Below are 18676 nucleotides of genomic sequence, written 5' to 3' on the forward strand. Positions count from 1 at the left end.
GAGCACAGGCTCCAGACGCGCAGGCTCAGTAGTTGTGGCTCACGGGCCTAGTTGCTCCGCGGCATGTGTGATCCCCCCAGACCAGGGCTCGAACCCGTGTCCCCTGCATTAGCAGGCAGATGATTCTCAACCACTGCGCCACCAGGGAAGCCCTGGTACATCTTTCTTCAAGTGTGGGGAGCCAAAACTGCTCAGCACATCTCTCTGTGGACACTGAGTGGTTGTGAATAAGGGCAGGATCACAAGTTTTATTTTGTTTCCAGTGTCCTTTCTGATAATGCCCAGTGTTTTCTGGGCCTTTTGTGATGAAACATGCAACATGGTGTCTTAAGGGAACAGTCTAAGCTGATGCTTCTTTATCGAACAGTTTAGCTTAGAACCCATTATTCTAACCATAACCATGTACATTCTAGTATAATTGGAATTGCTTTTCCCTAAACGTTCCTTCACATTTGCTTTCACTAATGCTACTTTGCCATAATTTCGCCTATTCATACAGCCTCCTTAGAACTTGTCTTTTAATTTCGCATTTTCATTTCTGGAACAGCTTTTAGGCCATTTGCAGTCTTGAAGGTTTCATTTTATTGCTTCAACAAATATTTATTGACTGCCTAATGGAGAATGCAGTGGTGAATGAGACAGATAGGTCTCTTCCCTCATGAATCTTACAGCCTAATGTTTTTCTGCTAGATTATTGGTTCCCAAAGCATTGAGATCTCCTTTTCAAATTAATTTTTTCATGGACTCTCATTCAGTAGTGGTATTTTTAATGGCTGGTCATTGGGAACACATTTGTGGATATGAAGTTGGGTCCCCAGTGGGTTGGGAACTGTCATTCTAGGCAATTTATGAAAGCATTGAGCTCCAGTCCAGAACTGGTCAATGGGTTAAAAAACACCGTCGTTCATGGTTTCCCATAAATGACAATCACATAAAGACAAACATACATGCAACATGGAATTCAGTTTGTTGTTTTTTTGGTGGAATTTTGGCATTAGAAATTCTGCCTACTAGTTCTGCCATAATCATATTGTTTTTATCCCCTCAAAGAATTCGAATAGGTTAATTAGGCCTGATGAGGCCGTTTTAAAATTAAGGTGTTCTTCCCTCCCTCTCACCTAGTTGATATGTTTATTTAACTGTTTGGCAAGATTTCCTGGGCAGCTAGTAGACCCTGTAATAAATACTGGGTATTTATATTCACTTTAACATTTTTTTAAGTTTCCAGATCTTCCCTGAATTGAAACTTACCCTGAGAGGATACAGCGTCAGTCTGCCAGTTCACCCCCAGGGGGGTTGTATGTATCGTAGCATGGTTCCACCTTCTCACCTTTGAGCGAAATTTGCTCTTGGCCTAGGGCTTAGAGAACCGGGGGAGCCTGCCTTGTCTGTTGACTAGGCCATTCTAGATCACTGGGTGAGCTCACCATGGCGTGGATCTAGCTTGTTCAGATGCTTCAGGGTAAACCCTGCTGAGTGCTCTGCAGGGTGAGCCATGGTTCCTAGGCTGGTATTTGTGGACATGGGGCAGGGGCCATCACCTCTGGGTCCTGAGTACTGCCCCCAGGCAAGGTAGGCAGGCAGCCGTCTGTGGTTTGCTCTTTCCAACTTCGGCTGCTTGCAACAAGTTGCAGACATTGGTGTATGCTGAAGCTTTTTATTTTGACTACACCTTTAATTTTAATTAAGTTACTTCACCGATTTTTCTAGCTGGCAGTCCCTTGCTAAGTCATGCCAGATGTGCTTAAAGAGTTTTATAGTGATGATTTTTAGAGTCCTCTGTAAGAAGCTCCCCAAATTTTTTTTTAATATAAATTTACTTATTTTATTTTATTTATTTATCTTTGGCTGCGTTGGGTCTTCGTTGCTGCATGTGGGCTTTCTCTAGTTGCGTGGGTGGGGGCTACTCTTCATTGCAGTGCGTGGGCTTATCATTGCAGTGGCTTCTCTTGTGGAGCTCAGGCTCTAGGCACGAGGGCTCTAGAGCACAGGCTTGGTAGTTGTGGCGCATGGGGCTTAGGTGCTCCGCGGCATGTGGGATCTTCCCGGACCAGGGCTTGAACCCGTGTCCCCTGCATTGGCAGGTGGGTTCTTAACCACTGTGCCACCAAGGAAGCCCCAAATGCCTCAAATTTTTTTGGCCTGCCTAATTTCTTCTTTTCATAGGTTAAAAATATAATTTAATAAAATTACTTAAGCAATAAAATTGGAAATAAATCGTTTGAATAAATAATTTGAAAATGTAGATAAAAAGGAAAAAATAATTTCATTATCTGTTGAGATATTTTTGACATTTTAGGGTATTCCTCTAGGCCTTTTCATAAGAACTATGTATAGTAAAAAAATTTTTTTTGTTTTAAATAGAGATTGTACTGTGTGTACACTTCAGTATCTTTTTTCTTCATTTTAGGAGCATTTCTCATAGTCTTAAATATTGATCTATAATGATGCCTACCTAGTATTTAATTGTGTAAATAGACCATAATTTATTGAACCAACTTCCTATTGTTGGGACTTTAGGTTATGTCTCCTTTTTTGTTATAAAATAATTTTGTTATAAATAATTCTGTAATGATTATTTTTGTCACATGCATCTCTATTTCCTTAAGATAAATAACTGGAAGTGGAATTATTGAGCCTTATGTATGTATTGCTAAATTGCTCTTTAGACAGGTTGTATCAATTTCTGTTACTTTCAAAAATGCTTATTTTGCTACATCTCTGCCAACACTGGGGATTATTAGTTTTTGAAAACTTTGGTCAATTTAATAAGCCAAAAATGTTTCTCATTATTTCAATTTGTGTTTCTCTATTTTTTGTGAGGTTGCAACTTTTGTTATGCATGAATTGTCCATTTGTGGTTGTTCTTTTTTTAACTGCCTGCTCATCACTTTTGCTTATTTTTCTAATATGTTGATTATCTTTTACTAACTACTTTTTAAGGACCTTTTACATATTAATAAAGATATTAATGATAGTAATTATTAAACGTTGCAAATATTCCTTTTGGTTGTTTGCTTTTTAACTATGTGTTGGTAGGTTTTTGATGAATAGAACTTTTTATTGGTAGTCTTTTTCTTTGTAGTTTCTCCTTTGCTTTTTTTTTCTACTTTGTTTTTTTTTTTTTTTTTTTTTTTTGGCTGCGTTGGGTTTTCTTTGCTGCGTGCTGGCTTTCTCTAGTTGAGGTGAGCAGGGGCTACCCTTTGGTGCTTGGGCTTCTTATTGTGGTGGCTTCTGTTATTGCTGAGCATGGGCTCTAGGTGCACGGGCTTCAGTAGTTGTGGCGCACGGGCTTAGTTGCGCCGCGGCGTGTGGGATTTTCCCGGACCAGGAATCGAACCTGTGTCCCCTGCATTGGCAGGCGGATTCTTTTTTAAACATCTTTATTGGAGTATAATTACTTGACATTGTTGTGTTAGTTTCTGCCGTGTAACAAAGTGAATCAGCTATACGTATACACGTATCCCCACATCCCCTCCCTCTTGCATCTCCCTCCCACCCTCCCTATCCCACCCCTCTAGGTGGTCACAAAGCACCGCGCTGGTCTCACTGTGCTATGTGGTTGCTTCCCGCTAGCTATCTGTTTGACATTTGGTAGTGTATATATGTCAATGCCACTCTCTCACTTCGTTGGCAGGCGGATTCTTAATCACTGCGCCACCAAGGAAGTCCCTCTCCTTTGCTTTTATAACAGGGTACATTTTGATTAATTTCTACTTTCTACTTATAAACAATGCGATACTTACTTTAGAGCAGAGTTTAAAGAAATACAGACACTTGGGCACACTGTGAGTCTTTTTTTAAAAATATTTATTTATTTATTTATTTGGCTGCACCAGGTCTTAGTTGTGGCGTGCAGGATCTAGTTCCCTGATCAGGGATCGAACCCGGGCCCCCTGCATTGGGAGCGCGGAGTCTTAACCACTGGACCACCAGGAAAGTCCCCCACTGTAAGTCTTTTAACAGTTATCGATTGCTGCTGATTTTGGTTGTCCTTACTAGGGCTAAATAGAAAACAGGATTTGATCTTTGGCTTTTAAAAGTATCAGCCTTGGTATTTAAAATTCAAAGGTTATAAAAGTTTTTCCTGCTGCTGATGTTGAGCTGCCACACAATTTATTAGCTCTGATTTTCCTAGCAAAAGATACCTTTTGCTCTGACCTCTGACCATTCTTGGCCAATCCCTGAGATTTCTCTGTGTGAAGAACATCATTACTTTCATGTTGTATCTCTCTGCTTCAAGCCTCTGTGACTTGGAGTTAAACAGTAGTAGGCTTCTCGATAATCCTTGCACACACTGCCAGCTACTACCCCTCCTCCCCCACAGGCTTTTCCCAGCCCCTTAAGAAGACTAATCTATTCCACCCTTCTCCCTCAATCTTTTTTTCCTAGACTGAAAGGGGGTGGGGGGGAGTTGGAGATAAGCTTATAAAGCAAATACCACATAGGTGTTTCCTTATAGTTGGGATCAGCCTGCAAAGTAGTTCACTTGGTATTGGGATGCTGATTGCTTCCACTGATATCCAGTGTATTCCTCTCGCTTATGGGCTCCAACAGTTTTATTCCACCAAACAATCATTTGTTGTCCAGAAACTTTACATCTCATTTCAGCGAGATATTCTGCCCACTCATATTTAGTTAACTGGTGTTTCAGTTTATTAGTATCTACCATAATTAGATACCTTCCCAATGGGGCGGTCTGTTTCATTTTCCGTGAGAACTCTTAAGAAGGCAGATGTGTTTTGTTGGGGCTTGGTGGGGTGGGACAAGAAACCAAACCTGCAAGCCTGTTGATCCCATGGGATGGCAATAGATATATCTCTGCCAGCTGTTCCCCTGTGGTTCTAATTTTTGTTCTTTTCTTTATTTTCCCTTTTTAAAATTATAAAGGCAGTCTACCAGCACACACACACAAAAGTTGTGAAAAATTAACACACCAGTGATCCCACCACCCTGCATAAATTACTTTTCTCTTTTAATCTTGGCTCAAATGGATACTTAGTTTTACATTGTCATAGTTTGACAACATTTTTGTATGTGTTTTTTATTTTAATCTTAACACTGTAAGTAATTTTTCATGTTGCTACATAGATTTCATAATTGGGATTTTTAATAACTACATAATAGTCTATCAGTTACTTAACCATTCCCTGTCCTTGGACATTGAGATTATTTGTGTGTATGTGGGTGTCTCCTTTTTGTGTTGTTTTAATAATGCTGTATACTTTTGCATATAACTTTTGGGAATTTTTGTTCTTAGGATAAATTTCTGGCAGTGGGGTTCCTGGACCCAAGGATTTGCCCCTGATCTGGTTCTGTGCAGCTACTGTACTGCTTTCTAAAAGAGTTGTGTCAATCTGCATCCACAAAGGCTTTCAGTACAAACATGGTGTAGGAAATACTTACGCAAATAAGGCTCTGGGATGCTGAAGCAGATGCAGGATTTATGGGCTGAACAAGGGAGATAGTGGGTTTTTTTCTTCCTCTTTCCAGCAGGTTTGAGCCAGGCAGCTTCATGTCTTATCTAAGTGTGAGTATTTTAGTAACTTCCTAAGGGAAGGCCTCTTTCGTAGGGCCTTGGGTTTCCTCCTTTGCAGTAGTTTTTGTAGCTCTGCTTCTACAGATCATGAAGGAAACAGGTGGATTTTCTTTCCTTTGTGTATTAAGTTAAAATAAAATTTAGGGCTTCTCTAAAACTATTCTCTGGCCAGTTTGATAACTGTGTGTTTCTTTGAGAGTCACCCTGTCCCTCAGGTTTAGTGATTCATTCACCAACCAATAACAGATTTGGGGTGAAAATTAAGGAATCAAGCAGACACTGACTAGAGAAAAAAATACCTAGGGGATGACATAATCTGCTAGAGTTTGTTTAATCCTGGCAGTGGTAAATCATTTTGGATTTGCTTGGATTCATGCAGCAAAAAACCAAGTTATACAAAGTTAATGATTAATTACTAAAAGTAAATTAGCAGAAGTTATAGCCAAGTCTCATATGAACCAGAAGTTTTCTAAAGAACGGAGGTGCTGAGCCATGCTTTTTTTTTTTAAAGGGCTGAGTGATTGGTTTTTTGCTAATGCTTATGATCATCGAGTGATGATATTCTCTGAGAAATTGAGAGAGTGTGGTGTGAGTGTACCCTCTTTTTGGCTCTGCAACCAACCAGGAATTTCAAGGTATTAATGCAGGCTTGTCACTACATACTAACTTTTCTTTCCACTCCTCCCCCAATGTCCCCAGCATTTTGGAAACCTGTTGGGGTAAAACTCAGGTGTGTGACTTCCCATAGCGTGGGGATTTGTGCATGTGCGTGCTGGCTGCATGTGTGTTAGCGAGATGGGTTTGTGATGAAGATGATGCTGGACAGAGCCCAGTGGGATCCTGGTGATCACTGATTCTGTTCTCTGTTTCTGTTACAGCCCTTGCCAGCATCCAGCCATGGGGGATATGAAAACTCCAGATTTTGATGACCTTCTGGCTGCCTTTGACATCCCAGACCCCACCAGCCTTGATGCCAAGGAGGCCATCCAGACCCCCAGTGAGGAGAATGAGAGTCCCCTCAAACCTCCAGGCATGTGTATGGATGAGAATGTGTCCTTGTCTCACTCAGGATCAGCCTCAGATGTGCCAGCCGTGAGTGTCATCGTCAAGAACACCAGCCGCCAGGAGTCATTTGAAGCGGAGAAAGACCACGTCGCTCCCAGCCTCCTACACAATGGATTCCGGGGCTCGGACCTGCCTCCAGATCCCCACAACCTAGGCCACAACTGTGGGAAGTTTGATTCCACTTTCATGAATGGAGATAGTACCAGGAGTTTCCCCGGCAAGCTGGAACCTTCCAAGTCAGAGCCCTTACCAACTTTTAACCAGTTCAGTCCAATCTCCAGCCCCGAACCCGAGGATGCCATCAAAGATAATGGGTTTGGGATAAAGCCCAAGCACTCTGACAGTTATTTCCCACCCCCTTCTGGGTGTGAGTCTGTGGGGGGCCCGGTCCTGGAGGCTCTGACTAAGTTTCCAGTCCCAGAGCTGCATATGTTTGACCACTTTTGTAAGAAAGAGCCCAAGCCAGAACCCCCGCCCCTGGGGAGTCAGCAGGAGCACGAACACGGTGGGCAGAAGGCAGTGGAGCCTCACAGGGAGCTGGATACCAGTCGATTCTTTGGGGAAGCTTTGGAGTTCAACAGCCACCCCGGCCACAGTATCGGAGAGCCTAAGGGGCTTGCCTCGGAGCTAGGTACCTGCTCGTCAGTGCCCCCTAGGCAGCGTCTTAAGCCAGCTCATTCCAAGCTGTCCTCTTGTGTTGCAGCATTGGTGGCCCTGCAGGCTAAACGAGTGGCCAGTGTCACCAAGGAGGATCAGCCTACCCACACAAAGGATCCCTCAGGGCCCACAAAAGAGGGCTCCAAAGGCAGCCCCAAAATGCCCAAGTCACCAAAGAGTCCCCGGAGCCCTCTGGAGGCCACTAGAAAAAGTATCAAGCCATCAGACAGCCCTCGGAGCATCTGCAGTGACAGCAGCAGCAAAGGCTCCCCTTCTGTGGCTGCCAGCTCCCCACCAGCAATTCCCAAAGTCAGAATCAAAACCATTAAGACATCATCAGGGGAAATCAAACGGACTGTCACAAGGATCCTGCCAGACCCTGATGATCCCAGTAAGTCCCCTGCTGGGTCACCTCTAGGAAGCGCCATTGCTGAGGCCCCGAGCGAGGTGCAAGAGGATGAGGTCACTGCCCTGTCTGGGGCGGAGCACTTTCTTGAGGTGGGCACAAATTCAGGGAGCCCTCAGGGTGACAGGAAGGGGGATGAGAGCATGACAAAAGCCAGTGAATCTTCAACTTCCTGCTGCAGCTCTGGGTCCCGGGGCCCAAAGGGGGCTGCCTCGAGCTCACAGATGGGCAAGAAGCAGCAGCAGAGCACAGCACTGCAGGCATCCACCCTGGCCCCTGCCAACCTCCTGCCCAAAGCCGTGCACCTGGCCAACCTGAATCTGGTCCCCCACAGTGTGGCCGCGTCCGTGACGGCCAAGTCCTCAGCACAGAGGCGGAGCCAGCCACAGCTCACGCAGATGTCGGTGCCCCTGGTCCACCAGGTGAAAAAGGCCGCCCCACTGGTTGTGGAGGTCTTCAACAAGGTCCTCCACAGCTCCAACCCCGTGCCCCTCTACGCGCCAAATCTCAGCCCGCCTGCGGACAGCAGGATCCACGTGCCGGCCAGTGGGTACTGCTGCCTGGAGTGTGGGGATGCGTTTGCCTTAGAGAAGAGCCTGAGCCAGCACTACGGCCGGCGGAGCGTCCACATCGAGGTGCTGTGCACACTGTGCTCCCAGACGCTGCTCTTCTTCAACAAGTGCAGCCTGCTCCGGCATGCCCGTGACCACAAGAGCAAGGGTCTCGTCATGCAGTGCTCTCAGCTGCTTGTGAAGCCCATCTCTGCGGACCAAATGTTCGTGTCGGCCCCCGCGAACTCCATGGCACCAGCAACCCCGGCTCCCCCCTCCTCCCCCAAACATGGCCTCACTTCAAGCAGTGCCAGCCCCCCACTTCCAGCTTTGCCGCTCTACCCAGACCCTGTGAGGCTCATCCGGCACAGTATCAAGTGTCTCGAATGTCACAAGCAGATGCGAGACTACATGGCTATGGCTGCACATTTCCAGAGGATGACGGAGGAGACCGAGGGGCTGGTAAGCAGACCCTCTCTGTGATAGTTGTCAGGCCCCTGGTTCACACGGTTCCATGACTGGGCATGGAGAGAGAAGCTCATTGATGTGGGGCAGTGTGGCATCTTAAGAGTCCTAGAAGACGAATCTGGCTTGCTGGTTAGCGACCCACCTGGATATTTAGTGCTTGGTGTTTATTGGGAAAAGCATCCTGCCCACAACTGAGGGGAGACCCTGAAGATTTAACGAGTGTATTTATGGACACTCCGCTCCCACTCCAGTGGCCTCTCAGGGTCCATTGTTGGGCCGGGGCTAGGGCTCTGCTGGATGGTCCCCTGGTCTCTGGCAGCTGTCAGCACAGTCCTTGCACGTGCCCAAAGAACTTGGGGGCCTCTGCCAAGTGCATAGGTGCATCACTGCCCTGCGCCTCTGTCTGTACTTCTAAGAACCTTGTCTTTACCAAGTTGTTGTGCCCCACGGTGGACATAGCTGTTTTTGCAGAATCCCTTTGGGGAAGCTGTCATAGGGCCAGTAGCAGGGTTGATGTGGAAGGAGAGTAGACTGACATGTGGGCCCTGAGTCAAAGGCTTTGGGGCCTCTTCCCTTCACCTCTGTTCTCACTACTAAGAAAGCAGCTGCCCTTATCTCTTGTTCCGATTTCTTGGTTATGCTTGATGAGAACTTGATAAGTGTGTGAGTGTGTGTGTGTGTGTGTGTGTGTGTGTATGTGTGTGTGTGTGTGTGTGACTTAAGGCATTCCATGCTGAAAACACCCTTTGGCACCTTGTGTGTCGGTTGTTGTCTGTATTAGCAAGGTACTCTGAAGAAGCAGGCCTCCAGAAGGCTCTTCTCTTCCCTCTCCAGGTGGCTCCCTTAACAACTTAGCCAAGCCCAGACCCTCACCAAGCCTCCCTAAGCCAGGGCCACAGAGACCTGGAAGGAAAGCAGACCAGCTCTTTTTACTTCAGTTCACAGTGACCCACGCACCTGTTGGTGTCTTGATGAGCTCTGCCCTTGTTTATCGAGTGTCCCCCGTGTGCACAGAGGCTCTGTGTCAAGAGCAGGGTTGCCCGTAGGAGGAAGTCGCACCATTCTTCCAGGAGCTCACGATGGCTCAGCAAGGGCAGGGCTCCCCACCCGAACTGCTAGAGTGTGTGGCAGGCTAAGGGCTGAAATCAGGCTTGTAACATAGTTGCATAGAGTTCCTCAGAGGGACTAATTCCTCGTGGTTCCAGGCATAGGGAGGGTGCCACGTGGACATGACATTTGAGCTGGACCTGCAGGGATGAGTTTGGAGGAGGGGGAGGGGCAAGGGGTGTTCCAGGTATAGGGCAAAGGTATGGGAAAGTGCAAAGTGGTTTGAGGAACAGTGAGTTCTTGGGAGTGAGACCAGCCTTGGGAGTGTTGGGCTAGAGACAGGAGGTAGAATTCAGTAGGCAGCCCCTGAAAGGGGCCAGCAAGGTGCCGTAAGTCCCTGTTGCCTCTCATCTTCACCTTCTCTGTTTCAGTTGGCATTTTCTTTCTAATGAGTCAGGTGGAGTGTGGGTCCCCCAGGCCCTTTCCTCTGGGGCTTCAGGTATTCCTGCTGTACCAGCATGGTTGACTTGGACAGGATCACTTCTTCTGGGTCATCTGATCAGAACCTTTGCCAGTGAAGGTCTGATACCTGTGCCTGTGGTTTTTCCCCCACACTTTTCTTCACTCGCCTTTTAAAATCTGAGCAGGCTAAAGTCTGGGTGTAGGATCCCAGGCTGGCACCCTTCTCATCCTGCATCTTCTCTGTGTCATTCTCCTTCAGTGGGAGCTGGACAAGAGGGCCCCCCAGAGGGAAAGGGAGGGGTTGCTGTGAGGCTTCTCAGTCCAGCTCTGTTCTCTCACAAAATCTCCTGCCAATAAATGTGGCCTTAGAGTCTCAGGGAAAGGGGAAGGCTTGAGTTCTGGGATCAAAATCTAACCTTGATGGCTGTTGGCTTTGGGTTTCCCAAGATGGTACCCAAGCTTTAGGCCATATGAGGGGCAGGCAGTGGACCAGTGGGTGGGGTTGGGCTCCACTCTGCTGGAGGGACTGTAGGACAGCATGTTTGGGCCTTTGACTTCTTCCTGGGAGTCTGAACCACTTATGCCTCCTTCTGCAGTAGCTGGACGGGTCCTTCCCCTTACATTCCAAGCCACCTTGTTGGGCAGATGTCAGCACAAAGAGATTATTTCTTCTTGTTCTTAAGCTTTTGTTTAACTATGTCATTATCACACCTAACAAAATTAATAACAGTTCCTTAACACTGTCTAATACAATTCATATTCAAATTTTCCATTCATGTCAAAATTGTCTTTTTACAGTTGAGCTTGTTTTGAATCAGAATCCAAATGTGGACCAAGTGTTGTGTTTGTTTGTTATATCTTTGAAATTTCTCAATCTAGAGCAGTACCTTTTCCTACTCCACCCAACAAGGGCCCCCCGCTCCCCCTTATTTTTCACATCATTGTTTTGTTGAAGAAACTGGTTCGTGTGTCCTGAGAACTTTCCAGGACAATTCTGGGTTTCACTGATTGCTTCCTGAGAATTTTTCAGGATAATTTTGAGTTTGATTGCTTCCTCATACGGTTAATTTGTTCTATACCCCATATTTTATCTGTAGGCTAGAAGTTAGCAATGAAGACTTGATTAGATTCGTCTTGAGGAATGGGAAATCTGTGTTCTTCATAATTCATTACTTCAGGGAGGCACAATGTGCTTGATTATGTCCGTTTTAATGATGCTAAACTTGATCAGTGAGTTTAGGTGGGTAATGTTCAGATCCCTTCCTTATAAAGTTTCCTATCTTTTTACCTAATGATTTTAGCAGCCGTTAATAATTGCTGCTTGAGTCAGTAATTTTATTAGGAGTTGCAGGAGGTTGTTTTAAATTTTATTATTTCTTTCTTATTTATTAGCTGGAATTCTGTATAAAATCTTTTCCTCTTCCTTGAGGGCTATTAGGTTACCCTGAAATACAGTTTATGTTGGAAAAGTGGATAAATTTGTTTCCCTCAGTTAACAGTTTTCACAGTAGTGAATTGATGCCCCAACAATCTTAAATGGTGTTTTGAGAGTCCCTCCTCTATTATTTTTAAAAATTGTGGTAAAATACACGTAACATAAAGTTTACCATCTTAACCATTTTTTAAGTGTACAGTTTAGTAGCGTTAAGTACATTCACATTGTTGTGCAATCAGTTTCCAGAACTCTTTTCATCTTGAAGAACTGAAACTCTAAACCTATTAAATAACAACTCCCTATTCTCCCCTCCCCTTTCCCCCTGGCAACCACCATTCTACTTTCTGTTTCTATGAATTTGACTATTCTAGGTAGCTCACATAAATGGAATCATACAGTGTTTGTCTCTTTTTGACTGGCTCATTTCACTTAGTATAATAGCTTCAAGGTTCACACATGTTTTAGCATTTGACAGAATTTCCTTTCTTTTTAAGGCTGAATAATATTCTGTTGTTGTATATACCACATTTTGTTTATCCATTCATTCACTGATGGACACTTGAGTTGCCTCCAGTTGTATTATGAATAATGCTGCTATCAACATGGTGTACAGATATCTTTTCAGGACCTTACTTTCAATTCTTTTTTTGTGGGATCAAGTATTTTATTTTATTTTATTATAGTTGCTGTACAATGTTATGTTAGTTAGAGGTGTACAGTACAGTGATTCACAATTTTTGAAGGTTATACTCCAAAATTTATAGTTATCGTAAAATATTGGCTATATTCCTTGTGTTGTACAATATCAGTTCTTTTGGGTAGATATCCAGAAGTGGAATTGCTGGATCATATGGTAATTCTATTTTTAATTTTTCGGGGAGCCCCCATACTGTTTTCTACAGTGGCTGTACCATTTTACATTCCCACCAATAGTGCACATGGGTTCCAATTTCTCCACATCCTCACCAGCATTTGTTATTTTCTGTTTTTTTCATAGTAGCCACCCTAATCGGTATGAGGTGACTTCCTCTATTATTTTTAGTGGTAGTGTTATAATGAACTTACTGGTTTCTATATATTCAGTATGTTTATGTGTTCAGTCATTCTTTTTTTTTCTTTTCCATTATGGTTTTATTACAGGATATTGAATATAGTTCCATGTGCTACACAGTAGGACCTTGTTGTTTATCCATTTTATATGTAATAGTTTGCATCTGCTAATCCCAAACTCTCAATCCATCCCTCCTTAATCCCCTCAGCCCCTTGGCAACCACAAGTCTGTTCGCTATGTCTGTGAGTCTGTTTCTATTTCATAATAAGTTCATTTGTGTCATATTTTGGATTCCACGTATAAATGATATCATATAGTAGTTGTCTTTCTCTTTCTGACTTAATTCACTTAGTATGATAATCTCCAGACCCATCCATGTTGCTGCAAATGGCATTATTTCATTCTTTTTTGTGGTTGAGTAGTATTCCATTGTGTGTGTGTGTGTGTGTGTGTGTGTGTGTGTGTGTATACGTACGTGTGTGCATACATACATACCACGTCTTCTTTATCCATTCATCTGTCCAGAGACATTTAGATTGCTTCCATGTCTTGGCCATTGTAAACAGTGCTGCTCTGAACATAGGGGTGCATGTATCTTTTCGAATTATAGTTTAGTCTGGGTATATGCCCAGGAGTGCGAATTGCTGGATGATATGGCAACTCTATTTTTAGTTTTTTGAAGAACCTCCATACTGTTTTTCATAGTGGCTGCACCAATTTACATTTCCACCAACAGTGGAAATGTTGCTATTTGTAGACTTTGTAGACTTTTTAATGATGACCATTCTGACTTGTGTGAGGTGGTACCTCTTTGTAGTTTTGATTTGCATTTTTCTAATAATTAGCGATGTTGAGCATCTTTTCATGTGCCTACTGGCCGTCTGTATGTCTTCTTTGGAGAAATGTCTGTTTAGGTCTTCTGCCCGTTTTTTGATTGGTTTGTTTGTTTTTTTGTTGTTGAGTTGTATGAGCTATTTGTATATTTTGGAAACTGAGCCCTTGTTGGTTGCATTGTTTGCAAATATTTTCTCCCAGTCTGTAGGTTGTCTTTTTGTTGTGTTTATGGTTTCCTTTGCTGTGCAAAAGCTTATAAGTTTGACTAGGTTCCATTTGTTTATTTTTGCTTTTATTTCTATTGCCTTGGGAGACTGACCTAAGAAAACATGGGTACAATTTATGTCAGAGAATGTTTTGCCTACATTCTCTTCTAGGAGTTTTAAGGTGTCATGTCTTATATTTAAGTCTTGAAGCCATTTTGAGTTTATTTGTGTGTATGGTGTGAGGGTGTGTTCTAATTTCATTGATTTACATGTGGCTCTCCAGCTTTCACAGCACCACTTGCTTGAAGGCACTGTCTTTGCTCCATTGTATAGTCTTGTCTCCTTTGTCAAAGATTAATTGACTGTAGGTTTGTGGGTTTATTTCTGGGCTCTCTATTCTGTTCCGTTGATTCATGTGTCTGTTTTTGTGTCAGTACCATGGTGTTTTGATTACCATAGCTTTGTAATATTGTCTGAAGTCTGTGAGGGTTATGCCTTCTGCTTTGCTCTTTTTCCTCAGGATTGTTTTGGCAATTCTGAGGCCTTAATGGTTCCATATAAGTTTTAGAATTATTTGCTATTTCTGTGGAAAATATCCTGGGTAATTTGATAGGGATCGCATTAAATCTGTAGATTGCTTTGGGTAGCATGGCCATTTTAACAATATTAATTCCTCCAATCCAAGAGCATGGGATATCTTTCCATATCTTTGAAACATCTTCGGTTTCCTTTATCAGTGTTTTATAGTTCTCATCACATAAGTCTTTCACCTCCTTGGTCAGGTTTATTCTTAAGTTGTTGTTGTTTTGTTTTGTTTTTAATTAATTAATTTATTTATTTATTTGGCCGAGTTGGGTCTTTGTTGCTGCGCGTGGACTTTCTCTAGTTGCAGCAAGTGGGGGCTACCCTTCGTTATGGTGCGTGGGCTTCTTGTTGTGGAGCATGGGCTCTAGGCGTGCAGGCTTCAGTAGTTGTGGCTTGCAGGCTCTAGAGCACAGGCTCAGTAGTTGTGGCGCACGGGCTTAGCTGCTCCGTGGCATGTGGGATCTTCCCGGACCAGGGCTCGAACCCGTGTCCTCTGCATTGGCAGGCGGATTCTTAACCAATGCTCCACCACGGAAGCCCCCTGTTGTTTTTTTTTTAACATGATTTTTTTTAACATCTTTATTGGAGTATAATTGCTTTACAATGGTGTGTTAGTTTCTGCTTTATAAAAAAGTGAATCAGTTATACATACACATATGTCCCCATATCTCTTCCCTCTTGCGTCTCCCTCCCTCGCACCCTCCCTATCCCACGCCTCTAGGTGGTCACAAAGCACAGAGCTGAACTCCCTGTGCTATGCGGCTGCTTCCCACTAGCTATCTATTTTACATTTGGTAGTGTATATATGTCCATGCCACTCTCTCACTTTGTCCCAGCTTACCCTTCCCCCTCCCCGTATCCTCAAGTCCATTCTCTAGTAGGTCTGCATCTGTATTCCTGTCTTGCCCCTAGGTTCTTCTGACCATTTTCTTTTTCTTTTTCTTTTTCTTTTTTAGATTCCATATATATGTGTTAGCATATGGTATTTGTTTTTCTCTTTCTGACTTACTTCACTCTGTATGACAGTCTCTAGGTCCATCCACCTCACTGCAAATAACTCAGTTTCATTCCGTTTTATGGCTGAGTAATATTCCATTGTATATATGTGCTACATCTTCTTTACCCATTCATCTGTTGATGGACACTTAGGTTGCTTCCATGTCCTGGCTATTGTAAATAGAGCTGCAATGAACATTGTGGTACATGACTCTTTTTGAAGTATGGTTTTCTCGGGGTATATGCCCAGTAGTGGGATGGCTGGGTCCTACGGTAGTTCTATTTTTAGTTTTTAAGGAACCTCCATACTGTTCTCCATAGTGGCTGTATCAATTTACATTCCCACCAACAGTGCAAGAGGGTTCCCTTTTCTCCACACCCTCTCCAGCATTTATCGTTCGTAGATTTTTTGATGATGGCCATTCTTACTGGTGAGATGATATCTCATTGTAGTTTTGGTTTGCATTTCTCTAATGATTAATGATGTTGAGCATTCTTTCATGTGTTTGTTGGCAATCTGTATATCTTCTTTGGAGAAGTGTCTAATTAGGTCTCTGCCCATTTTTGGATTGGGTTGTTTGTTTTTTAGATATTGAGCTGCATGAGTTGCTTGTATGTTTTGGAGATTAATTCTTTGTCAGTTGCTTCATTTGCAAATATTTTCTCCCATTCTTAGGGTTGTCTTTTCGTCTTGTTTATGGTTTCCTTTGCTGTGCAAAAGCTTTGAAGTTTCATTAGGTCCCATTTGTTTATTTTTGTTTTTATTTCCATTTCTCTAGGAGGTGGGTCAAAAAGGATCTTTCTGTGATTTATGTCATAGAGTGTTCTGCCTATGTTTTCCTCTAAGAGTTTGATAGTTTCTGGCCTTACATTTAGGTCTTTAATCCATTTTGAGTTTATTTTTGTGTATGGTGTTAGGGTGTTCTAATTTCATTCTTTTACATGTGGCTGTCCAGTTTTCCCAGCACCACTTATTGAAGAGGCTGTCTTTTCGCCACTGTATATTCTTGCCTCCTTTATCAGAGATAAGGTGACCATATGTGTGTGGGTTTATCTCTGGGCTTTCTATCCTCTTCCATTGATCTATATTTCTGTTTTTGTGCCAGTACCATACTGTCTTTTTGTTTGTTTGTTTTTTGCTGTATGCAGGCCTCTCACTGTTGTGGCCTCTCCCGTTGTGGAGCACAGGCTCTGGACGCACAAGCTCAGCGGCCATGGCTCACGGGCCCAGCCGCTCCGCGGCATGTGGGATCTTCCCGGACCGGGGCATGAACCCATGTTGCCTGCATCAGCAGGTGGACTCTCAACCACTGCGCCACCAGGGAAGCCCCATACTGTCTTGATTACTGTTGCTTTGTAGTATAGTCTGAAGTCAGGGAGCCTGATTTCTCCAGCTCCGTTTTTCTTTCTCAATTGCTTTGGCTATTCAGGGTCTTTTGTGTTTCCGTACAAATTGTGAAATTGTTTGTTCTAGTTCTGTGAAAAATGCCAGTGGTAGTTTGATAGGGATTGCATTGAATCTGTAGATTGCTTTGGGTAGTAGAGTCATTTTCACAATGTTGATTCTTCCAATCCAAGAACATGGTATATCTCTCCATCTATCTGTATCATCTTTAATTTCTTTCATCAGTGTCTTATAATTTTCTGCATACAGGTCTTTTGTCTCCTTAGGTAGGTTTATTCCTAGATATTTTATTCTTTTTGTTGCAATGGTAAATGGGAGTGTTTTCTTGATTTCATTTTCATATTTTTTATCATTAGTGTATAGGAATGCCAGAGATTTCTGTGCATTAATTTTGTATCCTGCTACTTTACCAAATTCATTGATTAGCTCTAGTAGTTTTCTGGTAGCATCTTTAGGATTCTCTATGTATAGTATCATGTGATCTACAAACAGTGACAGCTTTACTTCTTCTTTTCCAATTTGCATTCCTTTTATTTCTTTTCCTTATCTGATTACTGTGGCTAAAACTTCCAGAACTATGTTGAATAATAGTGATGAGCGTGGACAACCTTGTCTTGTTCCTGATCTTAGTGGAAATGGTTTCAGTTTTTCACCATTGAGGACGATGTTGGCTGTGGGTTTGTTATATATGGCCTTTATTATGTTGAGGAAAGTTCCCACTATGCCTGCTGCCTGGAGGGTTTTTATCATAAATGGATGTTGAATTCTGTCGAAAGCTTTCTCTCCATCTATTGAGATGATCATACGGTTTTCCTCCTTCAATTTGTTAATGTGGTGTATCACGTTGATTGATTTGCGTATATTGAAGAATCCTTGCATTCCTGGGATAAACCCCACTTGATCATAGTGTATGATCCTTTTAATGTGCTGTTGGATTCTGTTTGCTAGTATTTTGTTAAGGATTTTTGCATCTATATTCATCAGTGATATTGGCCTGTAGTTTTCTTTCTTTGTGACATCTTTGTCTGGTTTTGGTCTCAGAGTGATGGTGATTTTGGAAGAGTTTGAGAAGGATAAATGTTAGCTCTTCTCTAAATGTTTGATAGAATTCACCTGTGAAGCCATCTGGTTCTGGGCTTTCATTTGTTGGAAGATTTTTAATCACGGTTTCAATTTCAGTGCTTGTGATTGGTCTGTTCATATTTTCTATTTCTTCCTGGTTCAGTCTCCGAAGGCTGTGCATTTCTAAGAATTTGTCCATTTCTTCCAGGTTGTCCATTTTATTGGCATAGAGTTGCTTGTAGTAATCTCTCATGATCCTTTGTATTTCTGCAGTGTCAGTTGTTACTTCTCCTTTTTCATTTCTAATTCTATTGATTTGAGTCTTCTCCCTTTTTTCTTGGTAAGTCTGGCTGATGGTTTATCAATTTTGTTTATCTTCTCAAAGAACCAGCTTTTAGTTTTATTGATCTTTGCTGTCGTTTCCTTCATTTCTTTTTCATTTATTTCTGATCTGATCTTTGTGATTTCTTTCCTTCTGCTAACTTTGGGTTTTTTTTTTTGTTCTTCTTTCTCTAATTGCTTTAGGTGTAAGGTTAGGTTGTTTATTTCAGATGTTTCTTGTTTCTTTTGTTTTGTTTCTTGTTTCTTAAGGTAGGATTGTATTGCTATAAACTTCCCTCTTAGAACTGCTTTTGCTACATCGTTTTTTTTGATGTGATTGTGAAAGGGTTTTGCTTTTTTTTTTTTTTTACTTTCCCTCTCTGATATTTCATTGTTAGTGTAAAGAAGTGGAATAGATTTCTATGTTACTCTTGTACCCTGCTACCGTGCTGAATTTGTTTATCAGTTCTAGTAGTTTTTTTTTGTTTTTTTTTTTGCGGTACGCGGGCCTCTCACTGCTGTGGCCTCTCCCGTTGCGGAGCACAGGCTCCAGACGCAGAGGCCCAGCCGCTCTGCAGCATGTGGG

At 42.8% G+C, this 18676-nt stretch overlaps 1 protein-coding gene across 1 annotated transcript in view; it reads left to right on the forward strand.

Moving 5' to 3' along the window:
• Positions 1-6436: 6436 nt before the first annotated feature.
• ZNF592 (zinc finger protein 592) overlaps positions 6437-18676 on the forward strand; it is a 28487-nt gene continuing 16247 nt past the window's right edge. Inside the window, exon 1 of the mRNA XM_065872685.1 lies at positions 6437-8680. Within this exon, the coding sequence (XP_065728757.1) occupies positions 6437-8680 (2244 nt within the window). The remainder of the gene's footprint in view (positions 8681-18676) is intronic.

The sequence above is a fragment of the Phocoena phocoena genome, chromosome 2, assembly GCF_963924675.1.
Source record: "Phocoena phocoena chromosome 2, mPhoPho1.1, whole genome shotgun sequence".
NCBI lineage: Eukaryota > Metazoa > Chordata > Mammalia > Artiodactyla > Phocoenidae > Phocoena > Phocoena phocoena.